Source organism: Drosophila eugracilis, unplaced genomic scaffold (assembly GCF_018153835.1).
Source record: "Drosophila eugracilis isolate 14026-0451.02 unplaced genomic scaffold, ASM1815383v1 contig_353, whole genome shotgun sequence".
Lineage (NCBI taxonomy): Eukaryota > Metazoa > Arthropoda > Insecta > Diptera > Drosophilidae > Drosophila > Drosophila eugracilis.
The window spans coordinates 1,353,638-1,381,602 of NW_024573209.1; the positions used below are offsets into that span (position 1 = coordinate 1,353,638).

Here is a 27,965-nt window from a genome sequence, read left to right on the forward strand (position 1 = left end):
TATTAGGATTTTATTCTTTTACGGTCATACTTCTGATGACGTTTTTTCGCATTGTATTTTGAAGTATATTTTAATGTGAAAAAAATTGAGAGATTTGCAACATGCAAACAGCCACGACACGCTAAAAACTCGCCGAGTGCCCCCAGTAGACAAAACAACCGAGAGGATCACTCCGCCCAGCTGGCGGACAACACAGAAGGCAGCAGCGAAAGTTGCGTGGCTGTCGTTTCCGGAAGCGAAGGGCAGAGGAGAATCCGGAGGAGGAGGCTTAGAAAACCACCCAGCGGAGGCGACCTTGGGAGTGGCAGCGGCCCAATATGCACAACAACTCCACGAAGACCAAGGAAATGTTCATAGTGCGTGCTCTAGAGAAGATCCTTGCCGACAAGGACATAAGGCGCTCCCACCACTCGCAGCTAAAGAAATCATGTGACTCGGCTCTGGAGCAGATCAAGGCGGAGCTAATTAGCGCCGGCCAGATAGCGGAGGGGAACGAGCTGCCATGTGCCGCACTCCCGCTGCCTAAAAATGATGCAGCGAGCATTATCAATGCAGAGACCTACTTTTTGCCCTTCGAGCTGGCATGCAAGAGCCGCTCGCCAAGAATTGTGGTCACTGCTTTGGACTGTTTGCAAAAGCTGATTGCCTATGGTCACTTGACGGGCTCAATTCAGGACTCGGCCAACCCCGGTCACCTGCTCATCGACCGCATCGTGATCACCATCTACGGTTGCTTCAGCGGACCTCAGACCGATGAGGGCGTCCAATTGCAGATCATCAAGGCTCTTCTTACGGTGGTCACCTCGCAGCACGTGGAAATCCACGAGTTTACGTTGCTCCAGGCCGTGCGCACCTGCTACGACATCTATCTGTCCAGCAAGAACCTGGTTAACCAAACCACAGCTCGGGCAACTCTTACCCAGATGCTAAATGTAATATTTGCTCGCATGGAGAATCAGGTGTACGAGCTACCACCTCCTAGTTCCAATCCCATAAACGGCAGCATCCACTCGGAGGATTGCAATGGCTCTGGAGAAGAACCGCTGGGGGATTCAGACGAAGTCATTGCCTCTGAGCTTCTTGCAGAGATCATATCAGGTGCGTGGCAATCGTTGGCGGCAGTTTGATAAGTAGATATAAACTTTCTTTATAAACAGAAGGTTCATATCACTTAACAAATTCAAATTTGTGTGTAGAGTTAAAAAAGTGAATGATTTTGAAAAATTCCACTAATTGGCAAGGAAATTTTTGTATGAGTCAGCGTAGTAATTTCAACGATAAGGTGCAACATAAACTGCCGCTCCCACTACGTGCCTAATAATTATTGCGTTATAATAATGACGATTTCGTATTTCAGCTGCCTACAACGAGGCTATGAAGGATCAAGAAACGGTCGGGGACCAAGAGCTAACAGTCAATGGAAACGATTATTCCTCCCACTCGGATCACGACAGTGTCGAGTTACACAGCGAGAATGATGCAGTGGTTACCGCCAAATTCACCCACATCTTGCAAAAAGATGCATTTCTCGTGTTCCGGGCGCTGTGCAAGCTATCGATGAAGCCCCTGCCGGAAGGTCATCCGGATCCAAAGTCGCATGAGCTACGCTCTAAAGTGCTTTCGTTGCATCTGCTTTTGCTCATTCTTCAGAATGCTGGGCCTGTCTTCCGTTCCAACGAGATGTTTATCATGGCCATTAAACAGTATCTATGCGTGGCCCTTTCCAACAACGGCGTGAGCCTGGTTCCGGAGGTCTTTGAACTGTCCCTCTCGATCTTTGTGGCCTTACTGTCAAACTTCAAGGTGCATCTGAAGCGCCAGATCGAGGTCTTCTTCAAGGAGATCTTCCTCAATATACTGGAGGCCAACTCGAGCAGCTTTGAGCACAAGTGGATGGTAATCCAGGCGTTGACACGGATCTGCGCCGATGCCCAGTCTGTGGTGGATATATATGTCAACTACGATTGCGATTTCTCGGCGGCAAATCTTTTTGAGAGACTAGTCAACGATCTGTCGAAAATTGCTCAGGGTCGTCAGGCCCTCGAATTGGGCGCCAATCCAATGCAAGAGAAATCGATGCGCATACGCGGTCTAGAGTGCCTCGTATCCATTTTGAAGTGTATGGTAGAGTGGAGCAAGGACTTGTATGTGAACCCTAACATGCCTGTTCCAGCTCTACAAGTGCAGTCTCCTACGACCACGGATCAAGATCAGGCCGACACGACCATTCAAACTATACACAGCGGCTCAAGCCATAGCTTAAATTCGAATCAGGAGCAACTGCAAGATCTTCCGGAGGCTTTAGAGGAGCGCAAGATGCGCAAGGAAGTGATGGAAACGGGCATCGAGCTGTTCAACCGAAAACCACAGAAGGGAGTTCAATTTTTGCAGGAAAAGCAGCTCTTGGGTGCCACATGCCAGGACATTGCCCGTTGGTTACACGAGGACGAACGACTGGACAAAACAGTTATTGGAAATTATCTCGGCGAGAACGACGATCACTCCAAGGAGGTGATGTGTGCCTACATTGATGCTTTTGACTTCCGTCAACTGGAGGTGGTTGCCGCTTTGAGAATTTTACTAGAAGAATTCCGATTGCCGGGCGAAGCACAGAAAATCGATCGACTGATGGAGAAGTTCGCCAGCAGGTACTGTGAGTGCAATCCGCAGAACCAGCTATTCCAAAGCGCCGACACCGTATACGTTCTGGCATTCAGCATAATTATGCTAACCACGGATCTCCATTCGCCGCAAGTCAAACATAAGATGACCAAGGAGCAGTATATCAAAATGAATCGTGGCATCAGCGATAGCAAGTCAGATTTACCAGAGGAGTATTTGTCCTCTATATACGACGAAATTTCTGAGCACGAGATCAAGATGAAGAACAACTCCGGAATGCTTCAACAGCCAAAACCTACTGGAAAGCAGGCCTTCATCACGGAGAAACGGAGAAAGCTTTTGTGGAACATGGAGATGGAGGTAATCTCGCTAACGGCCACCAATCTTATGCAGTCTGTTTCGCACGTTAAGTCGCCCTTCACCTCAGCGAAACATCTTGAGCATGTGCGTCCAATGTTTAAAATGGCTTGGACTCCGTTCCTGGCGGCCTTTTCGGTGGGTCTTCAAGATTGCGACGATCCGGAGATAGCTACACTCTGCTTGGATGGAATCCGTTGCGCCATTCGAATAGCATGCATCTTTCACATGTCCCTGGAGCGAGATGCCTATGTCCAAGCCCTAGCCAGGTTTACCCTATTGAACGCCAACTCGCCCATAAACGAGATGAAGGCCAAGAATATCGACACCATCAAGACGCTCATTATGGTTGCCCATACGGACGGCAATTACCTGGGCAGCAGCTGGCTGGATATAGTTAAGTGCATTAGCCAGCTTGAGCTGGCTCAACTAATTGGCACTGGTGTCCGACCCCAATTCCTTTCCGGGGCTCAGACCACACTCAAGGATTCGCTTAATCCTAGCGTAAAAGAGCACATCGGCGAGACGAGTAGCCAGAGCGTGGTGGTCGCTGTCGATCGTATTTTCACTGGCTCCATGCGACTTGATGGAGATGCCATCGTGGACTTCGTAAAAGCTCTATGCCAAGTCTCGGTGGATGAACTGCAGCAGCAGCAACCGAGAATGTTCTCATTGCAGAAGATAGTGGAAATCAGTTACTATAACATGGAACGTATTCGTTTGCAATGGTCACGTATTTGGCAAGTTCTGGGCGAGCATTTCAATGCGGTCGGATGCAACAGCAACGAGGAAATCTCCTTTTTTGCCTTGGACTCACTGCGTCAGCTGTCCATGAAGTTCATGGAGAAGGGCGAGTTCAGTAATTTCCGTTTCCAGAAGGATTTTTTGCGTCCCTTCGAGCACATTATGAAGAAAAATGCGTCGCCGGCTATTCGAGACATGGTGGTGCGCTGTATTGCACAGATGGTAAACTCACAGGCTCATAACATCCGTTCCGGCTGGAAGAATATCTTCAGCATTTTCCACCTGGCAGCGGGAGATCACGAAGAACCAATTGTAGAGCTGGCCTTCCAGACAACTGGAAAGATCATTGGGGATTTGTACAAGCGCCAGTTCGCCATCATGGTAGACTCGTTCCAGGACGCAGTTAAGTGTCTATCAGAGTTTGCCACCGCTAGATTTCCCGATACCAGCATGGAAGCAATACGCTTGGTGCGCACCTGCGCGCAATGCGTCCATGAGGCACCACAACTATTCGCGGAGCATGCCGGCATGGAGAATGATGCCTCGGTGGCGGAGGAAGACCGTGTATGGGTACGTGGCTGGTTTCCAATGCTGTTCTCGCTTTCATGCGTGGTTAATCGGTGCAAACTTGATGTGCGAACTCGAGCATTAACAGTGTTGTTTGAGATTGTCAAAACTTATGGAGAGAGCTTCAAACCAAACTGGTGGAAAGATCTATTCAATGTAATTTTCCGCATATTCGACAACATGAAGTTACCAGAGCACATCACCGAGAAGTCCGAGTGGATGACGACCACCTGTAATCACGCCTTGTACGCTATTATTGATGTCTTTACGCAGTACTTCGATGTGCTGGGACATTTGTTGCTGGAGGAGCTTTTCGCCCAATTACACTGGTGCGTACAGCAGAGCAATGAGCAGTTGGCTAGATCTGGCACCAACTGCCTAGAGAACCTTGTCATTTCGAACGGCTTTAAGTTCAACGAGTCCACATGGGACAAGACCTGTCAGTGCATCCTGGATATCTTTAACGCAACGTTGCCACAAGACCTTCTTAGTTGGCGGCCGAAAGCACATTCCAGTAACAATTTACCCCAGGAGCATAACCACTTCGAAGCGCTGCACATTCGTTGCGTTGTGCAGCTTGAACTGATACAGACCATGGACAACATTGTCTTTTTCCCGGCAACATCGCGGAAAGAGGATGCCGAAACACTGGCCCAGGCGGCAGCTGACTTAACCGGCGGAAGGAACGGATCACAGTCGCAGCTCCTTGAATGCCAGCGAGAAGAGCAGGGTATGTACGGATATTTGAGGACACGACAGCTGCTCACATTGGCCGACTGTTTGATGCAATCACATCGGTTCGCCAAACGCTTCAATGCCGACCACGATCAGCGTAGTCTGCTGTGGCGGGCAGGATTCAAGGGATCCGTGAAGCCGAATCTGCTTAAACAAGAGACTTCTTCACTGGCCTGTGTCCTGCGCATATTCTTTAAGATGTACGGCGATGAGAACAGACGCAGTGACTGGCCAGGCATCGAGCAGGAGCTGGTGCAGGTCTGCAAGGAGGCACTAGGCTACTATCTGAGTTTGCAGAGTGAGGCTCACCGCGATGCTTGGACATCGCTTTTACTGCTCATCCTGACGCGCCTGCTTAAGATGTCTGATGCAAGGGTGAGTTTGGCACTTGGGCTTAACCTGTTGATAATTGTTAATTGTTAACAATGTTATTTTAAAATCCTTGTTCTAGTTTGCCACCCACGTTTCCAACTACTATGGCCTGCTGTGCGAGATGATGTGCTTCGACCTCAAGCCCGAACTGAGAAGTGTCCTTAGGCGTGTGTTCATGCGCATCGGTCCAGTATTTAATATAATGAGCGTTAAATAGTCACGGAGGAGCCTCAGCCACCAGGCTAGTTGACTCGGCCATGTTAATAGTTCGATCCTCCCAGAATCCCCTCAAATCCTAGTTCATAGAGCACCCTTTCGGTTCCCTCGGCTTTGTTGTTATGTTGGCACTTAATCATACATACAAGTATATATATATTTTTATTATATTTATAAACAATACATAGGCAGAATGTAATGTTTATTAGGTTTAACAAGAAATGTTGTTGTTTTTATAAATATTTGCATACTAATATGGGTATGCTAAATAAGGCTTTAATGTGTGCGTGTGTATAGTTTCCTTCAGTTACGAATTTGGATTTTGTTTTCCCCGGTGTAACCACACTTTAACATTCACCTATTATCTATTAGTGTGTAGCGTAAATACCGATTAAACCAGCATTATGTAAAGCCTGTATATTGCTAGTGTTAATTTAAATCAAAATCTATATAAATATATATTTCAAATATACAATATAATTATATTACCAATGCCAGTTTCGTTTGGTTCTGGGATTGACAAGGCTGTTTCAGTGGTCTCATCATGCATATTAAGATGCAGTTAAAGGAATGTGATCTGATTAAATGCTCCTTCGTATGCCCCCGTCAATACCGTCACCAATATAATAAAAAATATTTATATTTCGGTCGCACGTCCCCCAATTTATATTTTAATTTAAAAAATCTCGCACTTTCCTATTTGTTTAGAAATCTACAATAAAGTCAATTAAGTTTTTGGACTGGGTGTATACGTTCTTTTGCAGTCTCTGGGCATCTGTCCAGTCTTTGATTCACAGATTTATAGCATTTTTATTATTCCCCCAATATGTGCGACGAATTTATTTAAATGATGCCGAGAGCTTCATGATTTTATTTGCTGGATTTTGGCAGAAAAAATGGGACTGCATAACCAAGCATTTTTATATCGAAGATACCCCGAATGATTTTAATTAACAAAATATAGCTGACAATAATCATAAATCCACCATTCTAATGATGAACATTTATTTTTCAAAACATATATGGATGTCTTAGCCACAAATATATGATAATTTTAATATAATCTGGTGATATTCTTAATCCCTGAAATATTATTTCTTTCAGTTTGCCTAGAAGTAATAATTAACTAAATATCAAAAACTTGAGGAAAGTCAGTGATCTTTAATTGAAATGCTAAGTTATTGTAAAAAGTCGCCAGCGATGTCTATATTTTGAATGGCCTTAAAAAGTAATTTTAAGTGCAGAGAAAAAGTTTAGCCTTTATTTTTACTTTTTTCGGCCTTTGGAATATTCCAAGCCAAGTTTGTCGTTTTGTTTTTGCCAAAAATTCGTACCTTAGTCAGTGTCCACATGACACGGAGTGATATTTTTCGTGGTGTTTTGTTTATTTGCCGGTTAAATAAATCGATTAACACGCACCGACTGCAAACTGACCGAAACTGAGATGATCGGGTAGGAATCAATGGGGCTTTGTACGAGAAAAAGTGACTGGGAAGAAGGTATTTGTATGTATTAAAAGTGTGAGCTGGAAATTCTAAGTTATATGCTAATAGATCTCGTTAATATGTCAATTCCAGTGGAAACTTAATCACGCTCTGGATTTTTGATTCGATTTGCGAAGTACCACATTGCTAGATGCTAATTGGGGGCGCTTACGTATATAGAGGAAGACAAATTTTTTGTATAGAGAGAGATTATATCTATACCTTTAACCCCTTAATATCCCAAAAATCTCTAACGAATTGCAGTTGATCTTACTACAAACTGGAGTTCAAGATCTTTAACAAGCCTCAAAGCATGTTGGTTTATGAAGCTTATAAAAAAGAATTATAACGTTCAACAATTGCTGGCAAAACAAAATAAAAAGAAATCCTTAGCCACGCGTGTTACCATCCCAGAAAAAATTCAAGTAATAAACATGATCCAAGAAATAAAGGTGGCAAACAGTGCTAGATTCTGGACCAGGACCGATTCATTTCTTAAAGTTCTTTATCGAGGCAGATGATTAGCTAACAAAAGCGCAGCAATTTTGGTTTTGTGTCACTGAGAAAGTTCATGACTTGTCGCATTTGCCTTGAAAAGTTGGTTGAACTGTCTGAAAGTTTTTCTATAGGAGGAACCAAATTAGTCATGATGAAAACGGTAACCTCCTGAGATTAGAGTTATCTATGTAAATATCCAAAAATAATCTCTTGACTTTTTAGCAAATATTTATTTCACAAAACTACTGTTGTTGTTTGTTTTCTTTTTATTTTTTTGCAAAGGTACTCTACTGCCTTATGTTCTCAAGACGTGTATTATAAAGCAATAAATAATCTCATGAGCTTGACAGGAAAAATATTTTGAAAAAATGGGATGGCCAGCTAAATATTAAAACGTAAAAACTTTATGGTAATGGCTTTATGATTATCAATTTTGATTTTGGAGCATTTAAAAGACTATTAATTAATTCGTTTATGAAACTCAAATGGGTCATTAATGTTTATTAAAAACACGTAAACACCAAGTCTATCTTCTTTTATGAAGAGCAAAAATCAAACAACCTTATCGATTTTATCTTTGAAATTTCCAAAATGCAATAATAATTATCATTGGTGCAAACTAATTAGTGGCCTGGTTTGGTCTGCTCCTTTTCCAATTCAATTAGAACGATCTGAGTGATCCCGTTCCCGACCAAAAACTTTGCCTGTCACATGGGTTCAGTTAATTCCCATTAACAATAATTACTCGACCTTGAAGTGGGCTGTCAGAGCGGGAGCTTAAATCAAATTCCAGCCAGATACATTCCCATTTTCATTTCCATTTCCATTTTGCAAAAAAAAAGCCGAGCGGAATGGCAAAAGGCGGAAGCTAACGACTAAAAACTGCACGTGAGGTGGGGTCGTTGAGATGATTGGGGGTGGTGGATAAAGCCTGGGGATTTAGGGGGCGTTAGTGAGGGGCGGGGCCCAGCAGAACGTTGTAAAGCGCAAATAATAATGCATGGATAATTAGAAAACAAGCTCAGCACAGGGAAAAGTGGGCGATAAGATTTAAGCCAAGTGCAAACAAACAAAGATTTCACACATACGCCGAATTAATTGCGCATACGCAGTGTAGGGCCAGGGAAATAAAAAGATAGCCCTGATCGAAAACCATGAGGATAAAAAAGTTTACCGATAAACAATGGTAGTATTAGTTTCTGGATCCATGTAACCAATTCTCAGCTATTGTGCAATTCAAGGAAAACAAAACAACAGCGGCGCAGAATTGAAATTAGTGACAAATTTTGTGCTTAACTCGCTGAAGTGGCTTCGTGCTATGCGGTGACTGTTCCTAATGGACTAATGGAATAACATGAGCAGCGCGTTGATGGAAATTATGGATCCCTTTTGCCCCCTGACCAGTCCCAACCCACCTTCTCCTCTCTCAGCCCAACCAAGTCATATGCAGAGAGAGAGACAGTTCCAGTTCCCCTCAAAACTGTTGCGATTAGCGTGTCGCCACCACTAGACCAGGCCCATCCCCATTTCCCCCGTCGTATATATACTGAGATATATATATATTGTACAAATATGTAGATCTGTTGTGTGCGTTGACAAGCGCGCGATCGCGATCACGCTTTAAGTCCCAAAGCACCAACAAAAACAATACAAAAAAGTTCAACAACAAAACCGAAAAAAAAGAAAATTACCGCATGTATGAAGCAATTTACAAAATGTCTAGGCACAGTGGATAGAAAAGCAGTGAGAGATCGCTAAAGCTGATAGATTTCATTGTCTATAGGTAACCATTGCATTTCATGTCAACACTTATTAGTCCTTAACTATATAAAGCAACTGCATTGTTCTTTAGCAAAAGGATTTATCACGTTAAGAGTCACTGGAACTATATATTATCCTTTAAATGTTTTACTCACTTTAATTATACCAATTCAAGTTATAAAAATCTAAAATATATAAATTTATTAAGTAGACTACTCAACTTTAATTAAAAAAGTAATCTAGATCGAGCTTGTTGAATTATGTAACTCCTTACTATCTATTTAGTACGACTTACACTTTAAAATTCTCAGGAATTGATTGATCGTGCTCGACAATAATTGATTAATGTTAAGCATTGTTGCCTTTCCTTACATTTCCGCTTTCTGACCACCGATCCCGCCCAGCACTTTATGCAGAGTCAAGGTCAAGCAGCTAGAGCTAGTGCAAATAAAAATGGACAGCAAAGTGTTAGGAATCGAACTCATTACGTATGCGCCCCATTGTGCCGAACACTCAAGTGCGGCCAAACTAAACTATTGAACCCAGCGGCGCGCTGTCAACGGTTCTAATGACGCCTCAGTCGGTACCGCTCCCCCACCCCCTTGCCAACTGTTTAACACCCACCCACCGACCTGCTTTAGGGGGTTAAACAGTAGTTTAGTTCACTGGCTTTACGACTTTCACGCTCTCCGGATATTTTTTTATATTTTGTGTGTTCTCTCTCGCTGCCGCCGCTCGCAAGGTGCGTGCTGTCCGCTTCGCAGTCGCTGCCGGTTTTCAAGCCAGCAGCGCTGCCCGAGTCCGTCAGTCTACAATCGTCGGACAAACCAAACAGTCGACGTTCCACTCCGCTCCGTGATTCTACCATTGGGAGATTCTACGATTCCCACTTCCCATATTCCCTATAAAGAACACCGGGCGATCCCCAGCGAAAGTCAGACGCGTGCCACCAACCGCGAGTGAAACATCCCTGATAAATAAAGAAGATATCCTAAAGGGTATATTATATAAAAACAAAACCAACCTATCCCAAAAACCAAGATGAGCCACCACTGGGGATACACCGAAGAGAACGGTAAGCTCTCAATTTTTGGCTTGTTTGTTTTGAGTTTGACAGCCTCCGGAATCAGGTTCCCGCTTTCGGTTTGTTTACCAGTCTGGCCTTCCGTCTCTAATCAGACATCGCCGTCTGCGTCTGCTTCTGCGGTGATTCCGAATTTTTTTGACTCATTTGCACACGCTGCGCATGCGTGCCTCAATAACAAGATTTTCACTGTTAAACAAAATTTCCATTTTATCTTTGGTGAAAAACAAATATCTTTGTTATCTCTCAAGGAATTTTTAACAATTTTGTTTTTATGGGTAACTTGATCTATCTATCTGACAGCAAACGTCACGTTCCAGAATCAGACAGAGTTCTCTTTTTTTAAAGAGCTATTAAACGATAAGATATTGGCTAGATATAGGCGCCCAAAGACGTAGCCTAGCCCAATAAAATGACAAAAGAGTAAAAACAAAAATGTTATCAAGAGAAAGGTGTGAGTAAACCCTTAATAAATAGTCAATTAGTCAGATAATTTCACACTTAAAAGCGTTCGTCTAAGATTTGCGTTATCGTGAAAATAGGGTTTAGATTACAGAGTCGTTGAGAAAAATACTTCCGAAGTGTTGCTCTATCGATTGCACAATGTTTTGAATGCCCTGCAATTCGATTTCATGCCTCATAAGCTGAATCGCACAAGCAGACTTGGACATTACTCATGAATAATGGGCATTAATTAAAATGCAAGGGAGCGGGGCGGATCGGGTTTTGTGACTGTGGATCGGGGACTGGGGAGTTTCGCACGAGCTGGGTCTCGTGATCTGGTGCTATTGCTGGTGCTTCCCACTAACCAGTCCCCCTCGGCGGAGTCAATCGCCTCGACTGGCAAACTAGTTCTCCGACGACCCGATCGATTGTTTTTGCCAGCCGTCTTGCCTTGTCTTTGCTGTTTTTTTCTGAGCACCATATGCCCCTCGCTCTTTGCCGCTTTGAAGGCTAGTCAAGTGCATGTTCTTCGTCTGCTAAGGACACATGACGGACCGGTTCCAATGTCTCGGGCGTATACGTAATGTGATATATAATAGATAGAATTTATATCGAATCGGTTGCGTTAGCAACATATCAATTTAAAAATCAAGAATCAAGAATAAAAAACTTCAATTTTTGACAATATCAATTGATTTGCTTAACTGGTTTGTGATTGCTCTGATTGATTTCGATGCTGATACTGATTTTCCCTCGCCACGCTGGTAACTTTCCAGCCCAAGAAGAACCTTATCAGCAAGCTGCTCCTCTAGAGCCGAGAATGCCTACATTAAACACGAGAAACTCTATACCATATATTCGTATTTTTAGTCGCGATTGTGCGATCAGTGCAGCCATATAGCCATCCTTATCAAATCGCACAGGTTGTGTCTAACCCCTGGGCACTGTCAGAACTGTCTGAATGGTGAGCGACACGCTTCCATCTGGACACTACAGATTACAACTCGCGTGTTTATGTGCGAAGATCAATCAAATGTCCCGAAAACGATTTACTCTCTATCACCTGATTAATATTTTTCCTTTGGAGGCACTGGTTCAAACCGAAACTCGCTAATGTCTATATCTTTATCGAAAAACTTAACTTTATCTGACGATGATAAACCCATTTTTTTAGCAAACAAAATAAATGTCTATATCATTAAGCTGTCGCAATCGCAATGATCGATGGATTTATAATGTTCTAAAATGATATATTTATGGTGACTTATCAGTTTCTCGGTTAGATCAAAATTACTTAAGGAATTTCGGATCCAGGGAAATTTTACGTGTACGTGAAGAGTAATAACAAAGTTCACTTTCAATATTGTTTTTTATATGCCATTTATTGGTCAGATCAAGTCCAGACCCCTTCATTAAATTCAATATTTATTAGAGTGTTTTATAAGCAAAAAATAGAAAAGCGAAAACAATTTCTCACGCAAGGAACGTGCGGAGAATCATCACTTTAATATTATTTTTGGCCAGATATATTGGATGAAAAACTTGACTTGCCAGTCCAGATATTTTATTGGACGCGCTAATAAAATTATTTCGATGAAATATGATTTTATATATATTTAGGTATATATTAAAATTGGTTGGAAAATATCTGGACAAATAAAAAAAAACAATTTAAAGTATTCAGATTTCAGACGTGACAGAACATTTTAAATAGCAAAATTTCGGAAAAGCTTTTCATTATGCCGAAATGCATTTTGGTTACGTACTTATTACGTTCCCTCGACTTTTATGGCAATTCAATTATTCCATTTGCGGTTTATTGTCACCATTTCTCACATGCAAACAAATAATTACAGCAAAAATTTTAGCAGGTGATTGAAGGGTTGGATAGGTGGCCGATAGACAAATGTCGTGGCTGGCCAAGGGTAGTGGCCATTTCTGGGGCTTCCTCAAGTCAAGGTGGGTGATAAAAATAGTAGGGGTTGTTGCTTTTTAGCCTGGTCAATTGAGTGGCTATAAAAAGCAGTATAACCCAGAGAGACAAGTGTTCCGTGCTGTAAACCTGCACTTATATATCACCAGATACTGACTCAGAATTCTGGGGTGGGGGTACTTTCCCCAAACCAGTTTTCGTTAGTACTTCCTTACGATCGTCCCCAGGAAAGACAAAAAAAAAACACGCGACAAACTCATGCCTCTCTCCAATTCCGATGAATCCCCCTATAGATATTATCATGCAAGGCTCGCTTAGAGTCGCTCAGCTCGTAAATTCGTAAATGCTAATTGCTAAATTTTATTTTGTCGTGTTTTTTAAAGTTTTTTTTTTGGGCTGTCGTAACGAGCATTTCTTTATTAGTCTCTCAGGTTTTATATTCGCTTTTTCTTTATTTAAATGCTTTTTTTAATAAAATGACAAACAAAGCTTGTTTTCGGTTCATCGGGTTTTGGCGATAATAGAACTCGATAGAATGCAATGCTTGGGGAAATCTTCTATGGGGTTTCTAGCGAAAGATCATTACAGATTCCATATGGCGATCTAAACGTTTCCGGAACAAGTTCTCCCAGACAGCATCGGGTTTTTGTTTTTCTGTCAGGGCATTTACGGATATATGGTTGTGGGCAATTCATTTGCAGTAATTCAATTAAAAAATCATTTGGATTTTATCACAGCATTAATGGTCAGAATTACGCTCTGGCCATTGTTCCATGTCATTTAAATTGAAGCCAAATTAAGTGTAAAACGATGATGAATTGTTTGAGGAGTGTGCGAATGATAAGTTTGCAGTTAGTAAAGTGGCAGAGTGGAATAAGTATAACAAAAGCTCGTTTGATCAGCTTTAAGGGTCCCCATAATGCCAACTGGTTATTTCCGATCTCACTGTGTTTGCACAAGTGCGCCATTTCCTTGTATTTGTTTACTTTCTTCTACTTTTTTTTAATGAAGTCTGCTTATTGTTATCACTGGCACTGCGAAAATGCCGCCAGGTGATCTTAATGTATTTACAGCCAAAGTCAGCGACAAACTAGTTAAGTAAATAAAGACAATAAGCCTGGACATTTAAATGAACAAATGTAACTTCGTTCATTTTGTATATATTTATATAAATTGCTGACTTTTGTGATATCTTCACAAGTTGAATGTTGATTAAAAAAGGTAAAGTGTTAAATATGGCAGGAAATTTGCACTTGGCTGCTAGGTTACGAAAGGATCGTGCAACTCCATTTCTTATTTCTTTGTATGCCCAACACGGCGTATACGTGACTTTCATACAAAATGTGGACCACATGATTTTCCTTAGCAAACTGTTTGCACCTAAATGGGAAATAAAGAACTTGATTGTACCTTTTGATAAATGATAAATGCATTTCACCTGACTTTTGTTATTTATTATCAATTTTATAGAGGACTTTCGGTATAAGTGAAATAAATATTGGAAGCTACAAAGCTGTTGACACCTTGAGCTCGGTGATCTATCAAATGACAAATGAGGCTTTGCCCCGGTGTCTTTGGGTTCGATAAGAACCCCCGTCAGTTCCTGGGTAACTAGCCAGCTCATATCATTGCAGTCTAGGGTTAATATTTTTCGTTGGTCTGGTTTAGACAAACAACAATAACGCCATTCTCCATGTCAGCCCACACTTTTGCGGTTTATCTAGAGCGTGCGTCTGCAATGATCCTATCACATGACTTCGGCCTGCGGTCTTCAGAATGATTTTACTGGCACGTGACGTGGTTCTCTGTGCCAATATTTGTTCTGACTTTGCACACCAACGTCGGTAATTAAAAAAGTGTCCACATACACGCATATAAATCGTAAAATGCAGCAAACAGGCGAAATACAAATACTTGTATTGCCTCAGCCGGTTGGTCAGATAAAAGGTCTATGCAAATATTATGACTGCCAGTTGAGCAAACGCTAAGGCTGCCGACATAATCATAAATAAAATGTAAAGTCAATGCTTTATTAAACACAAGTATATAACCTTATAGCCATAAGAATGTTTAATACTTTGATTTATATTTATAGTCATTTTTAAGTTCAAATGAAAAGCAAAGTGGCTTGTGTTGAATTTGAGATGATCAATCCTTCGATTTATATTTATTCTTATTTTTATTATAAATTTTTATACTTATTTTTTATTTTACTTTCATAACCATTAAATGTTGTTATAAAATATGATTAAAATCAAAATATTTTAATATTAAAACACACAATATTTGTGATTTTACTTAAGTATTTATGGATTAAAAATAAATAACTGGAATTAGTAAGGTTTGGTAAAGATAAATTAGCTAAAACCTTTCGGTGGATTAATCAAACTCTTTTATTAATATTTGTCTGGGTACCCTAATGACCTTTAATTACCCCCAAAGAATAGTTGAATGAATTGATTTTACTTGATTTATTGTTTCTTATTGTCGGATTAGCACGTAGTTTAGGTGCCTAATGTGGGAGAACAAATACCTAATGACTTTAGTCGATGTGTACTTACCCACCCAATTCAATGTTCTTTTTTCCAGGACCCGCCCACTGGGCCAAGGACTACCCCCAAGCGTCGGGACATCGCCAATCGCCCGTGGACATCACGCCTTCCAGCGCCAAAAAGGGCAGCGACCTGAAGGTTTCTCCACTGAAGTGGAAGTATGTTCCGGAGCATACCAAGAGCCTGGTCAACCCTGGTAAGAACTACTTCTTAGTTCATTTACATAAAATACATTTTAAAGAAATATTTACCATTTTTTTTAAATTCCAGGATACTGTTGGCGCGTGGATGTCAACGGCACTGACTCCGAGCTGACAGGTGGACCCTTGGGCAATCAGATATTTAAGTTGGAGCAATTCCATTGCCACTGGGGTTGCACAGACTCCAAGGGATCCGAGCACACCGTCGATGGAGTGTCCTACGCCGGTGAGCTGCATCTGGTCCACTGGAACACCACTAAGTACAAGTCTTTCGGCGAGGCAGCTGCCGCCCCTGACGGTTTGGCCGTGCTGGGAGTGTTCCTGCAGGCTGGCAATCACCACGCCGAGCTGGACAAGGTGAGCAGCCTACTGCAGTTCGTTCTGCACAAGGGTGACCGCGTCACTCTGCCCCAGGGCTGTGATCCCGGCCAGCTGCTGCCTGATGTGCACACCTACTGGACGTACGAGGGCTCCCTGACAACTCCTCCTTGCTCCGAGTCGGTCATCTGGATCGTATTCAAGACCCCCATCGAGGTGTCTGACGATCAATTGAACGCCATGCGCAACCTCAATGCCTACGACGTGAAGGAGGAATGCCCCTGCAACGAGTTCAACGGCAAGGTCATCAACAACTTCCGTCCTCCGCTGCCGCTGGGAAAACGTGAGCTGCGCGAGATTGGAGGCCACTAATTCCTATGGGAACATGATCCTCACTCCTTGGATAGTCAACGGATTCGAGTCGTACGATTAGCTGTTCGCACCCACATACCACATCCGTACGCCTCGAGCTGGACCGGCACATCCCACTGTTCAATTCTCGTCTTTAGTTCGTACTCCCAGCAAGCATCCGTATCCGTATTCGCATCAGTCGATGTGTAGTTGTAACCTTATTTGTATATGTGTACGCCTGTTGGTTTGTTTGTTCGTTAAACGTTTGCAAAATGACAATTAGAATAATGTTATTATGGTATTATAAACTAAATATAACACGCTTAGATGTTGCATATGATAAGTCAAATGCGTTTTAATTCAATGGCAGAAACTTTAATCATTTTAATTTAGTTCCTTAAAAGGATATTCTCTTACCTGATCTCAAATTCTAGTCATTAGATTACTTTATTATTTTCCATATTCACAATAAAATTCCTTGTAGACATTTTCCATGGTTCATTGTCATCCAATTCAAATGGTCATTTATTTGGATTTGAAGTAAAGTTCAGCAACTCATTCGGCTTCTTGGTCCATTGAAGAAAGTATTGATCTTTTATATGTCGCCAAGCCAACTGATATTCTTTGGCCAAATCTTTACAAGAAGAATATGTTATATGATCAAGATCAGAAAGGTTTATATCAAGCATTTCGCATAGTAAAGTTTTGGATTTTAGTAAGTCTAGAAAATTGAGGAAGAAGTTGTATTTGCTGATCGCTAAGGCAGCTTGGTGAGTGTTTAGTTTTTTCTTGGTGACTCCTTGTCGCTTTCCATTTACAGAAATTTCATAAGGTCTGTGTAAAAGTAAATGTTATTATATTTTAATGTAAGTAATAATAAAAGTAAACTTGCCTTAAATCATCTGAGATTTTTGACCAAACTAAACCATTAGGCGACGGCTGCCAATCCGGGCGTTGTGCAAATTCAAATTTTATACCACAATCGATGCGTATCTGTGGTTTTTGAAGTTGAAAGCGATAATGCTTGAAGGATCTGCCCTCCCAACGTTTATAGATGGCTCTTTCTAAGGATTCCAGCTGCGCATCATCGCAACAAAAGTTCAAACTGTTGAAGTATATGGGTTTAGAGATCAGGGAATCTAGAAGAGCACCCTGGACACCCATTACATTCCATCTCGCTATCTTATCGCTACAGGACATGGATAAGGTGCGCTCTCCTCGTCCTGGTTTTGTTCGCAGGACTCCTGGTGTCTGCCGCATAGGATCATAATTTAGGTCACTTATCAACTTGGCGCCAGTATAAATTATCTCTGATTCCTTATCAAATCGCTGGCGTTTAGCCTGTTCCTCGGGATCTCCATCATCCAAGATGCAGGCATCTCCACAGGGCGTCTGGGTACTCAGGAAGTGGAACTCCACGTGCTCGTCCATGACGTAGGATTTTAGTTCGCTGTTCCAATGGAAGATCCTCTCCTGTTTCAGTTCTTCGTACAAAAAGCGAAGGAATGACCGACGCGCCAACACCTCGGCATGGGAATCGTTCACTATGAGGCCCTGCGAACAAAGTTTGGATTGTCCTATGCACTTGGTACCGCATCCAAGGGCCACCAGTTGACTGCTTCCCGTTTGCCGGTTGAACTCAACGATTCCCGCTAAAATAGTCCATTGATTTTCAGTGGGTTTTCCTGTTTTGGGCAAGGACTCAAATTTTTCGAAACAAAGTTCGGCTATATCCTGAACAGATGGTTTGTTTTTATCACACATTTTTTTTGTGTTTATTAGCCGATAAGTTTTAATCGAATAAATTAATCGAAATTATGAATGCATTTTTATGTAATTTTAACATAACTGTAATTTGGTCACATTCTTCGTTTATTTACATTTTTTTCATTAATTGTTGAAATCGAGCTTTATCTCTATTTTATGAATAAAAATTAGCTTACTAACAACAAAATTAACAAATAACCATGCCCAAAGTAGTATCTCGTAGTATCGTCTGTTCCGATACCAAGGATCAGGAGGAATACAACGAGGAAAAGCCACTGAACATTTACTACTGTCTCTGTAACAAGATGACTTTGATTCTGGGTAAATAACCTGAAGTTTTAAACCATAACCTTAACCAATAATGATTAATTGGTTGCACGCTTACAGATTGCACGCTTGATCAATTGCCACTTCGGGAAGTTGATAATGCCCGCGTAATAAATGGTAATGAACATGCCAACAAACTCACCTACAATCCTACTCCAAAGATGATCTACATAAAGCGGAAAAGCAGGGACAATGCGATAGAGAAGCAGTATCGCTATATGGTGAGCCAATCCCTTGTATTTCATCTGATTAACACACTTAACCCTAAGTATATACCCTTACAGTGTCGCAATTGCAATCTGCCACTTTACTATCGCCACAGCCCTGACTCTTTGGTGACATTCGTCATGTCCAATGCCGTGACCCGCAGCAAGGGCAAGAGTCCTTTAAGTCAACTTCTAAACTCCGAGGATAAGGGTAGCTTCAAACTACCATCTGCCAAGCCAGCAACTTCTACAGGACCAGAAGATTCGGGCATAGTGGATGCCAGTGGAAAGAAAGTTATGGTTACCAGACACACCAAGAACATGGGCAAATTCAGCTCGGTGACTGTGTCCACTATAGACGAGGAGGAGGATGAAATCGAAGCGGTAGGTTGTCTATTTTGGCCATAAATACCTTTTATACTTATAATTTTTTTTCATTAAACAGCGCGAGATTGCGGATAGCTATGCGAACAATGCAAGGATCATAGAGAAGCAGCTGCAGCGTAAGGGCGGAAAATTGAGCGATGTGGGGATCAAAAGCAAGACAGATGAAGCCCATCCACCGCATAAAAAGCAGCGGGGTACGCTACTCGAGAGATAGTCACCGTTTCTTATACTTTATTAACCATATTTAATGATTATACGAACTAAAGTACAATTGAACAATTGACTTTCACTTAAGAAATGTTATAGAACAGGCAGCTGACTTGTTAACTTTCTAGACCTTCTTTTCGGAAGCAAACTAGGATGTTGTGCTAATAATTTCTTAAGTCTTTGTTCGGCGTGCTGGTGATTCCATATTGAGTCCCTAACGAGACCACATCTGGGACACAGGTTGTACTCTGACTTGGGCTCTTTAATTTTGGATCCCTGCATTCTGGTCTCGATAACTTGTTTCATTCGGCTCGTGGTTCGTGGCGAGTTGTGCAGAGCGGTAAGTGGGCGGTGGTCGCTTTTCGGTGGGGATACAGCCTTCGCCAAGACCGCCTTTTGTTTGCTCCTGACCAGCTCGAGGGCTTGATTCGCTCTAGCTTTGGCCAGTTGCAATTCATAAGGCGTCTTGGGCAGACTGTAAATATAATCGCACCAGTCCTCGCGCAACTTGTTTACAGCCTCCATGTCTAACCATGTCTTGCGTGCCTTGGTCTCCCATTCTGTTCTCCGGATACTGCCTAACTTATAGGCAGACATTTTATGAAAATCGAGATAACTGAAAATTTAACAAAAAAATGATAGATTTTCGATTTTTTTTCGGTAACTGTAACATTAAATTTATTTGTTACATTTATTTGGTTTACTTTACAAATATACATATGTATTTACAATATTGCTAATACATTTTAAACGACTCTAGTTGATTTTCAGTTTAAATAGCTAACAATACTCTCAGTCCAGTTTGATTCTTTTTGCATGATTTTGTACTGCAACTGGTTGTATATGCTTAATTGATTTAATTGGACTTGTTGCATGAAAAATGTGTATCCTCAAAGCTTACAAGAGTTCTGTTCAGTTCTGGAAAAGAATTTCAGCTAGTTTCCGATCGCGATTCGTTTGAATCGGACGCTCCTCTGACGTTTCCTATAAAGTGTATTGAATTAGTTAAGAGATAAATGGATTTCTTACAAATCCTGGCAATTTTATTTCTAATGCTTGGAGTACCATCATTTGCAATTCAGTGCGATGGTGGAGATTGTCTGCCTTATCACCGCTGCTTGTACGCCAAGAAGATGAAAAAGGTTCCTTATTGTGCTGATGGATCTGTTTGCTGTAAGCGTCCAACTATACCTAAACATCAAACTCTATCGGAAAGAGGTATTTGTAAAAAAAAATAATGTTTAAGAATAGTACCTACAATCCCTCTCAGCCTGCCAGGACTACTCAAACGACAAATCCTTCTGCCCACCGGAGTTACTTATATTTAATGGAAATTTGACCTCCCGCCATGAACGTCAATATATGGCAGTTATTGGAAAAAGGGCGAAGGGCCATTCGATGGAGAATCCAGAATGGATCTGCGGCGGAACAATAATTCATAAGAGATTTGTACTAACTGCAGCCCACTGTATTCGCCTACGCAATGAAGATCCGTAAGTGTAAGTTATATAATCTTAATTACTATTACATAATCTATTTTATAGTGACTTTTTCGTTATACTTGGAGCCCACAATAAAAGTAATGGGCAAATATATAAAGTAAATAAAGAGATCCATCACCCCGATTACCGCGACGTAAACGACAACTCAGTGAATGATATAGCGCTGCTTGAGTTGAATGAAACCATAGTTTTCAACGAGAAAATAAAACCTGCCTGCCTGGCCACATCTCCTGTGAGTGATCACGAAACACTCACAGTCTGTGGATGGGGTTACATGGACTCCTATTCAAAAATGCAATCCAAAGAGCTACGAAAGGCCGACATTCAGGTACTGAACATTTTAAACTGTTCCAATGCCATTAGTGAACTGCAGATTTGCGCCGGAGGTGTCAATGACATAAGCGACGTGTGCCAAGGAGATTCCGGAGGACCGTTGGCCAAATGGCATCCAAAGTGGGGCGGTTGTTTGGGTCAAGTGATCGGAGTTGTATCCACAGGTGGATTATGTGACGCCCAGAACCCGACAACTAAATACACTAATGTTTTTCACTTTGTGAAATGGATTGAGGACATAGTTTGGGGTGGCACAAATAAATAGCACAACTAATATATGTATATTCTTATCAAGGTCACCATTGAGTAATAAGGAAATATAAGTGCATTAGTTATCATAATCCGCCATAAAAACTAACTAAAATTGTTTGGTTTTTCTGATTTGATTTTAGTTCGCTTAAAAATTAATTTTATAAAATCCGATTTTGTATTGTTCTTTAAAAGACAAAATAATATTATAATAATATTAATATCATTTTTATATTATAATAATAATATAAAATGTATATCGGGGTTGTCTTCAAAACTGTCATTAAACTCAGTTATTAACCGAAAAAGAAACCTCCCGGTTTTAAAACTGGCATTCCAATATATTAATTCAAAACTCTTCCTCTTACCCTGGAATGCCATTCTCGGCGTATGCCATTACCATTCACAGGTCGCGCTGCCATTGTACCTAGCGCAGCCAACTTAACGCCATTGAAGAGAAAAATATTGAAGATACATATTCTGAAAACAAGTGCTTGAACCAAAGCAAAACGCGAATAAACGACTTGCCGAGCGAAAAAAGAACGCGAATCGAGTGTGTGTAATTGCAATGCGAGGCTCGCCCGGGTGATCCGGCTGCGCCAGGTGCCCAGGTTCCAGGTTCCACTCCACTCGTCGCTCGACCCATACAAACAACGGGCGGGGAGGCCGAGGCTAAGCGGCCAACGAAGGTGCTCCACTGTTCCACGGCGCACAGGATGTTCTCGGGACCCAGCGGCCATGCCCACACCATTAGCTACGGGGGCGGGATCGGTCTCAGCGGCGGAGGTGGTGGCGCCCATGGCAGTGTTGGCATTGGCGGAGGGGGCGTGGCTGGGTTGCTGGACTGCGATGGATATGACTTCACCAAATGTGAAAATGCGGCCAGGTGGAGAGGATTGTTTACCCCCTCCCTGAAAAAGGTGCTGGAACAAGTGCATCCACGAGTCACCGCCAAGGAGGATGCCCTGTTGTATGTGGAGAAGATCTGTCTTCGGTTGCTCGCCATGCTGTGCGCCAAGCCGTTGCCCCACTCCGTCCAGGATGTGGAAGACAAGGTCAATAAATCCTTTCCTGCGCCCATTGACCAGTGGGCCCTGAACGAGGCCAAGGAGGTCATCAACTCGAAGAAACGCAAGTCTGTTCTGCCTACGGAACGGGTGCACACGCTGCTCCAAAAGGATGTGTTGCAGTACAAGATTGACAGCTCCGTCTCCGCATTTCTAGTGGCTGTGCTTGAGTACGTCTCCGCCGACATTCTGAAAATGGCTGGCGATTATGTGATGAAGATTGCCCACTGCGAGATCACTAAGGAGGATATCGAAGTCGTAATGAATGCCGACCGAGTGCTTATGGATATGCTCAACCAAAGCGAGGCCCACATTCTTCCCAGCCCACTTTCGCTGCCTGCCCAGCGCGCGAGTGCCACCTACGAGGAGACAGTGAAAGAGCTGATCCACGACGAAAAGCAGTACCAGCGCGACCTGCACATGATCATACGCGTTTTTCGCGAAGAGCTGGTTAAGATCGTGTCGGATCCACGAGAGTTAGAACCTATTTTCTCAAACATCATGGACATTTACGAAGTGACTGTGACCCTGCTCGGCTCCCTAGAGGACGTAATTGAGATGTCCCAAGAGCAGAGCGCTCCATGTGTAGGCAGCTGCTTTGAGGAACTGGCTGAGGCCGAGGAGTTTGACGTCTATAAGAAGTACGCTCACGATGTGACCTCCCAGGCCTCACGGGATGCTTTGAGCAATCTCCTGTCTAAGCCAGGGGTAAGTCAAAACATGTAAATGTATGAAATTCTTCTACAATCTCTGTTTTTAGGCATCATCCTTGACAACAGCCGGCCACGGCTTTCGTGATGCCGTTAAGTACTATTTGCCCAAACTGCTTCTGGTGCCCATTTGCCATGCCTTCTTCTACTTTGACTACATTAAACATCTAAAGGATCTCAGTTCATCGCAGGACGACATCGAGAGCTTCGAACAAGTTCAGGGACTGCTGCATCCACTTCATTGTGATCTTGAGAGGGTTATGACGGGCCTGTCGAAGGAGCGACTAGTTCCCGTCAGCGGTCGAGTTCGCCGACAGCTAGCCATCGAGCGGACACGTGAGCTCCAAATGAAGGTTGAGCACTGGGAAGACAAGGACGTGGGTCAAAACTGCAATGAATTTATTCGCGGTGAGTATATCAGGAAAAATAATAGCTGACCATAAACAAATAAATAGTAGTTGATAAACAAACTACTTAGCTTTTTAGCATAACATATAACAGATACAGTCATATTCTTTAACCAATTTTTAATCTAAATTCACAGAGGATTCCCTAAGCAAGTTGGGATCTGGAAAAAGAATCTGGAGCGAGCGCAAGGTATTTCTTTTTGACGGACTCATGGTGCTGTGCAAGGCAAACACCAAAAAGCAAACACCATCGGCAGGAGCAACGGCCTATGATTATCGGTTGAAGGAGAAGTACTTTATGCGACGCGTTGATATCAACGATCGGCCGGACAGCGACGACCTGAAAAACAGCTTTGAACTGGCCCCTAGGATGCAGCCGCCGATCGTGCTGACGGCTAAGAATGCACAGCACAAGAACGATTGGATGGCGGACCTACTGATGGTGATCACAAAGTCAATGCTAGATCGACATTTAGACAGCATATTGCAAGACATCGAGCGGAAGCATCCACTGCGCATGCCGAGTCCGGAGATTTATAAATTCGCGGTTCCGGACAGCGGCGACAATATCGTTCTAGAGGAGCGTGAAAGCGCAGGAGTGCCGATGATTAAGGGGGCGACGCTGTGCAAATTAATCGAGCGACTCACTTATCACATCTACGCTGATCCGACCTTCGTGCGCACCTTCCTCACTACATATCGCTACTTCTGCTCTCCCCAACAACTATTGCAGCTGCTGGTGGAGCGCTTTAACATACCGGATCCTAGCTTGGTTTATCAGGACACCGGCGCGACAGGAGCTGGAGGAATCGGAGGTGTTGGCAGTGACAAAGAACACAAGAACTCTCATCGCGAGGACTGGAAGCGCTACCGCAAGGAGTACGTGCAGCCAGTCCAGTTCCGAGTTCTTAACGTTCTGCGCCATTGGGTGGATCATCATTTCTACGATTTCGAGAAGGATCCTATGTTGTTAGAAAAGTTACTGAACTTTCTGGAGCACGTAAATGGTAAATCGATGCGAAAGTGGGTGGACTCCGTGCTTAAGATTGTTCAAAGAAAGGTGAGTAATCAAAGTTCCTTCACAATGTTGAACACCTATTTATTTTTTGTGAATTCCTTATAGAATGAACAGGAAAAAAGCAATAAGAAGATTGTATACGCCTATGGCCACGATCCGCCGCCCATTGAGCATCATCTTACTGTTCCCAATGAAGAAATTACGCTTCTCACCTTGCATCCACTAGAACTGGCCCGCCAACTCACTCTGCTAGAATTTGAAATGTACAAAAATGTGAAGCCCTCGGAACTTGTCGGGTCTCCCTGGACGAAGAAGGACAAGGAAGTGAAGAGTCCTAATTTACTGAAAATTATGAAGCACACCACAAACGTGACTCGCTGGATTGAGAAATCCATCACCGAAGCGGAGAATTTCGAGGAGCGCTTAGCAATCATGCAACGGGCTATTGAAGTGATGATGGTGATGCTGGAACTGAACAATTTCAATGGAATCCTCTCAATTGTTGCGGCCATGGGAACGGCATCAGTTTATCGACTGCGGTGGACATTCCAGGGATTACCAGAGCGATATAGAAAATTCTTGGAGGAATGCCGCGAACTTAGTGACGATCATCTTAAAAAGTATCAGGAAAGATTGAGATCTATTAATCCGCCTTGTGTGCCATTTTTCGGTCGCTACTTGACAAATATACTCCACTTGGAAGAGGGCAATCCAGATCTACTGGCAAACACTGAGCTAATCAACTTCTCTAAACGGCGAAAAGTTGCCGAGATTATTGGTGAAATTCAACAGTACCAGAACCAGCCATACTGCCTCAACGAGGAGTCCACCATTCGGCAGTTCTTTGAGCAATTGGATCCGTTTAACGGGCTATCCGACAAACAGATGTCTGACTATCTTTATAACGAAAGCCTACGCATTGAGCCAAGGGGCTGCAAAACAGTGCCCAAATTTGTAAGTATTTTAAATAAATATAATTTTCAGCTGTAATTTTACAATTCACTTTCTCTTTGCTTCTCAGCCTCGCAAATGGCCGCACATTCCGCTTAAATCGCCGGGCATCAAGCAGCGTCGTCAGAATCAGACTAACAGCAGCAGCAAGGTGTCTAACAGCACATCGTCAGCCGCAGCGGCTGCCTCGTCTACGGCCACCACAATCGCGACGGCAGCAGCTCCATCTGTGCACCCGGCCAATGCATTGGATCCACCAACATCGACTGCCAATGCTGGATTTGGAACACTCGCCGGCGAACAAAGTCCGCAGCACAATCCGCACGCGTTCTCCGTTTTTGCCCCTGTCATTATACCTGGAAGGAATACTAGCAGCTGGACTGGAACGCCACAGCACACTCGCTCGGATCAAAACAATGGAGAGGTTTCGGTGCCGGCGCCACATCTCCCCAAGAAACCAGGTCTGCATGTCTGGGCCACCAAAACGCCATTGCCGAGTGCGTTAAATATGGATATGTTCAGTCCAGCGATGCCTGAGAATCTTCAATTTGCATTGAGCATGTCAGACACGGATGCCCCGTCCTCGCCACTGCCCAAGGTAGTAGTAAGTCCACGACACGATACTGGGGAGGCTTCGGTGCCGGCGCCACATCTTCCTAAGAAACCTGGTTTGCAAGTCTGGGCTGCCAAAGGGGGATTGCCTAATGCGTCAACAATGGATGTGTTCAATCCAGCGAATCCGGAGCATCTTCCACCGCAGTCCCTTCCAGATAGCAATCAATTCGGTTTGAACATGTCGGACACGGATGTCCCATCCTCGCCGCTGCCCAAGGTAGTGGTTAGTCCGCGACACGAATCCGGCAATCGATCACCATTCCATGGACGAATGCAGAACAGCCCAACGCATAGTATTGCCAGTACCGTGACACTTACAGGAGCGATTACATCTGGAGAAGAGTTCTGCCCTGGTGGATTCTATTTTAACAATACCAATCAGGGACAAACGGGTGCGGTGCCTATATCTCCCCATGTTAACGTCCCGACGGCCTCACATCTAGAGTACCGAGCAGTGCCGCCACCACTGCCGCCAAGACGCAAGGAACGCACGGAGAGCTGTGCAGACATGGCGCAAAAGCGACAAGCGCCAGACGCACCTACAGTAAGTAGTTAAACATTTGAATTAGTTTATTGGCTTCTTACAGGCTGACACCAATTTTTAAATATTGATATAAATTGTTCTTACAGTTACCGCCTCGTGATGGCGAACCCAGTCCGCCGCCTATACCGCCACGGCTCAACCATTCCATGGGCATAAGCTATTTGCGACACAGCCACGGCAAAAGCAAGGAGTTTGTGGGCAAGAGCAGTCTGCTTCTGCCTAACACCAGCAGTATTATGATACGCCGGAACTCGGCGATTGAGAAGAGGGCAGCGGCAGTTACTCAGCAGACGGAGCCGTCGGTGGGGCCCATCAGCACAACGTTAGTGACGGTGTCCCAGGCGGTGGCGACAGATGAACCTCCGCCGCTACCGATCTCACCCGCTGCCAGCTCCTCGACAACAACATCACCGCTGACACCCGCCATGTCGCCCATGTCCCCAAACATTCCCAGCCATCCGGTGGAGAGTACTTCAAGTAGTTATGCCCACCAACTGCGAATGCGGCAACAGCAGGCGCATCCGACGATCTATTCGCAACACCATCATGCTCCCCATCTGCCGCACCATCATCAACAGCACAATTCGAATCCGACGCAATCAAGCTCGTCCCCCAAGGAGATCTTTCCGATTGCCACGAACCTTCAGGGCACACCAAAACTTCCACCAAAACCTAGTCTAAGCGCTAACTTCTACAACAATCCAGGTGAGTTGCTAGCATCTTTGATTTATAACTTTATACCTTATTAATTTATTTACTTCAGATAAAGGTACGATGTTTCTTTACCCAAGTACAAACCAAGAATAATTTAAATTGCCTGGCGATGTGATAGGACAAAAACTACGAGTATGATCCATAAGATTCAAAATTGAGAGTACTGCCAGTGTGCAGATATACATATATTAACGGAACGTGAGATAGTTACGTAGGCACAGTTTATGTATTATAATTTGCATACGTATGGCAGATATGCAGATATGGACCGAGTTGGATCTAATGATTTTTATTATTCGAAACTCATTAAACAAAATTAAAACAGAACACACACTCTCATGACTACACAACACAACACGCGAATGCAAAACACAAACAAAAACCCAACAACAAATGCAAAAGAGAAATTATGTTATTATATAATTATTATTATAAATATTTGTAAATATCAGAACATTGTAATGATCGTAGAACGTAAAACAATAAAATATAACCCTATTGTTAGACAGTTGGAGATGACTTTTACTGGCTTTATAAGTAATCTGATGGCTTTTCTTTGATTTAAAACTAAAAGAAGTAAATTGTTTATGTTGCCAAGGCTCTTCGAGTGCAGACGTTCTATCTTTAAGTACGCACCCAATCCATATAGGCCCGATGGCCTTGAAAAAACCATAACACCTTTGATTTTGTACCATTAAGCAGCATCATTAACATATATTGCTA

The 27,965-nt window shown here is 43.0% G+C and overlaps 7 protein-coding genes across 8 annotated transcripts; 5 read left to right on the plus strand and 2 right to left on the minus strand.

The window, feature by feature from the left end:
• The first annotated feature begins 35 nt into the window (after positions 1-35).
• LOC108105845 (brefeldin A-inhibited guanine nucleotide-exchange protein 1) lies at positions 36-6,105 on the plus strand. The gene is made up of 3 exons (XM_017212609.2): positions 36-1,098; positions 1,358-5,400; positions 5,477-6,105. The coding sequence occupies exons 1-3, from the start codon at positions 318-320 to the stop codon at positions 5,612-5,614; spliced, it is 4,962 nt and encodes a 1,653-aa protein (XP_017068098.1). The 5' UTR covers positions 36-317; the 3' UTR covers positions 5,615-6,105.
• Positions 6,106-10,178: 4,073 nt separating this feature from the next.
• LOC108105872 (carbonic anhydrase) lies at positions 10,179-16,581 on the plus strand. The gene is made up of 3 exons (XM_017212647.2): positions 10,179-10,431; positions 15,407-15,565; positions 15,640-16,581. The coding sequence occupies exons 1-3, from the start codon at positions 10,398-10,400 to the stop codon at positions 16,257-16,259; spliced, it is 813 nt and encodes a 270-aa protein (XP_017068136.1). The 5' UTR covers positions 10,179-10,397; the 3' UTR covers positions 16,260-16,581.
• Positions 16,377-18,006, minus strand: LOC108105870 (tRNA-specific adenosine deaminase 1). Its single transcript, XM_017212646.2, has 3 exons — positions 17,131-18,006; positions 16,656-17,072; positions 16,377-16,476 (listed from the first exon to the last, which is right to left on the minus strand). Exons 1-2 carry the CDS (start codon positions 18,000-18,002, stop codon positions 16,760-16,762), a joined length of 1,185 nt encoding a protein of 394 aa, XP_017068135.2. The 5' UTR covers positions 18,003-18,006; the 3' UTR covers positions 16,377-16,476; positions 16,656-16,759.
• Positions 18,007-18,097: 91 nt separating this feature from the next.
• Positions 18,098-19,201, plus strand: LOC108105738 (STING ER exit protein). The gene is made up of 4 exons (XM_017212452.2): positions 18,098-18,326; positions 18,393-18,553; positions 18,617-18,922; positions 18,984-19,201. The coding sequence occupies exons 1-4, from the start codon at positions 18,206-18,208 to the stop codon at positions 19,137-19,139; spliced, it is 744 nt and encodes a 247-aa protein (XP_017067941.1). The 5' UTR covers positions 18,098-18,205; the 3' UTR covers positions 19,140-19,201.
• On the minus strand, positions 19,140-19,824 carry LOC108105739. Its single transcript, XM_017212453.2, has one exon. The coding sequence runs from the start codon at positions 19,727-19,729 to the stop codon at positions 19,226-19,228; it is 504 nt and encodes a 167-aa protein (XP_017067942.1). The 5' UTR covers positions 19,730-19,824; the 3' UTR covers positions 19,140-19,225.
• A 270-nt stretch (positions 19,825-20,094) lies between these two features.
• Positions 20,095-21,342, plus strand: LOC108105752 (trypsin-3-like). Of its 2 annotated transcripts, none has more exons than XM_017212471.2 (3): positions 20,095-20,350; positions 20,403-20,625; positions 20,677-21,342. In XM_017212471.2, exons 1-3 carry the CDS (start codon positions 20,149-20,151, stop codon positions 21,230-21,232), a joined length of 981 nt encoding a protein of 326 aa, XP_017067960.2. In that variant the 5' UTR covers positions 20,095-20,148; the 3' UTR covers positions 21,233-21,342. The 2 variants fall into 2 exon arrangements, with proteins under 2 accessions (XP_017067960.2, XP_017067961.2); XM_017212472.2 differs by having other exon boundaries at positions 20,095-20,305.
• A 316-nt stretch (positions 21,343-21,658) lies between these two features.
• On the plus strand, positions 21,659-27,753 carry LOC108105852 (protein son of sevenless). The gene is made up of 7 exons (XM_017212623.2): positions 21,659-22,991; positions 23,044-23,401; positions 23,538-24,460; positions 24,524-25,372; positions 25,440-26,528; positions 26,615-27,233; positions 27,292-27,753. The coding sequence occupies exons 1-7, from the start codon at positions 21,933-21,935 to the stop codon at positions 27,333-27,335; spliced, it is 4,941 nt and encodes a 1,646-aa protein (XP_017068112.2). The 5' UTR covers positions 21,659-21,932; the 3' UTR covers positions 27,336-27,753.
• The last annotated feature ends 212 nt before the right edge of the window (positions 27,754-27,965 follow it).

Excerpts from the sequence above, each read along its gene's own strand:
- LOC108105870 (XM_017212646.2), bottom strand. The coding sequence starts at position 18,002 with ATGTGTGATAAAAACAAACCATCTGTTCAGGATATAGCCGAACTTTGT. Across the intron at positions 17,073-17,130 it reads AAAATCTCAGATGATTTAAG|ACCTTATGAAATTTCTGTAA; the intron begins GCAAGTTTACTT and ends ACTTTTACACAG.
- LOC108105845 (XM_017212609.2), top strand. The coding sequence starts at position 318 with ATGCACAACAACTCCACGAAGACCAAGGAAATGTTCATAGTGCGTGCT. Across the intron at positions 1,099-1,357 it reads TCTTGCAGAGATCATATCAG|CTGCCTACAACGAGGCTATG; the intron begins GTGCGTGGCAAT and ends TTCGTATTTCAG. Across the intron at positions 5,401-5,476 it reads TTAAGATGTCTGATGCAAGG|TTTGCCACCCACGTTTCCAA; the intron begins GTGAGTTTGGCA and ends TCCTTGTTCTAG.
- LOC108105752 (XM_017212471.2), top strand. The coding sequence starts at position 20,149 with ATGGATTTCTTACAAATCCTGGCAATTTTATTTCTAATGCTTGGAGTA. Across the intron at positions 20,351-20,402 it reads TCAAACTCTATCGGAAAGAG|CCTGCCAGGACTACTCAAAC; the intron begins GTATTTGTAAAA and ends AATCCCTCTCAG. Across the intron at positions 20,626-20,676 it reads CGCCTACGCAATGAAGATCC|TGACTTTTTCGTTATACTTG; the intron begins GTAAGTGTAAGT and ends TCTATTTTATAG.
- LOC108105739 (XM_017212453.2), bottom strand. The coding sequence starts at position 19,729 with ATGTCTGCCTATAAGTTAGGCAGTATCCGGAGAACAGAATGGGAGACC.
- LOC108105852 (XM_017212623.2), top strand. The coding sequence starts at position 21,933 with ATGTTCTCGGGACCCAGCGGCCATGCCCACACCATTAGCTACGGGGGC. Across the intron at positions 26,529-26,614 it reads AAGCGCCAGACGCACCTACA|TTACCGCCTCGTGATGGCGA; the intron begins GTAAGTAGTTAA and ends TTGTTCTTACAG. Across the intron at positions 27,234-27,291 it reads TAACTTCTACAACAATCCAG|ATAAAGGTACGATGTTTCTT; the intron begins GTGAGTTGCTAG and ends TATTTACTTCAG.
- LOC108105872 (XM_017212647.2), top strand. The coding sequence starts at position 10,398 with ATGAGCCACCACTGGGGATACACCGAAGAGAACG. Across the intron at positions 10,432-15,406 it reads GGGATACACCGAAGAGAACG|GACCCGCCCACTGGGCCAAG; the intron begins GTAAGCTCTCAA and ends TCTTTTTTCCAG. Across the intron at positions 15,566-15,639 it reads CAAGAGCCTGGTCAACCCTG|GATACTGTTGGCGCGTGGAT; the intron begins GTAAGAACTACT and ends TTTAAATTCCAG.
- LOC108105738 (XM_017212452.2), top strand. The coding sequence starts at position 18,206 with ATGCCCAAAGTAGTATCTCGTAGTATCGTCTGTTCCGATACCAAGGAT. Across the intron at positions 18,327-18,392 it reads CAAGATGACTTTGATTCTGG|ATTGCACGCTTGATCAATTG; the intron begins GTAAATAACCTG and ends GCACGCTTACAG. Across the intron at positions 18,923-18,983 it reads AGGAGGATGAAATCGAAGCG|CGCGAGATTGCGGATAGCTA; the intron begins GTAGGTTGTCTA and ends TTCATTAAACAG.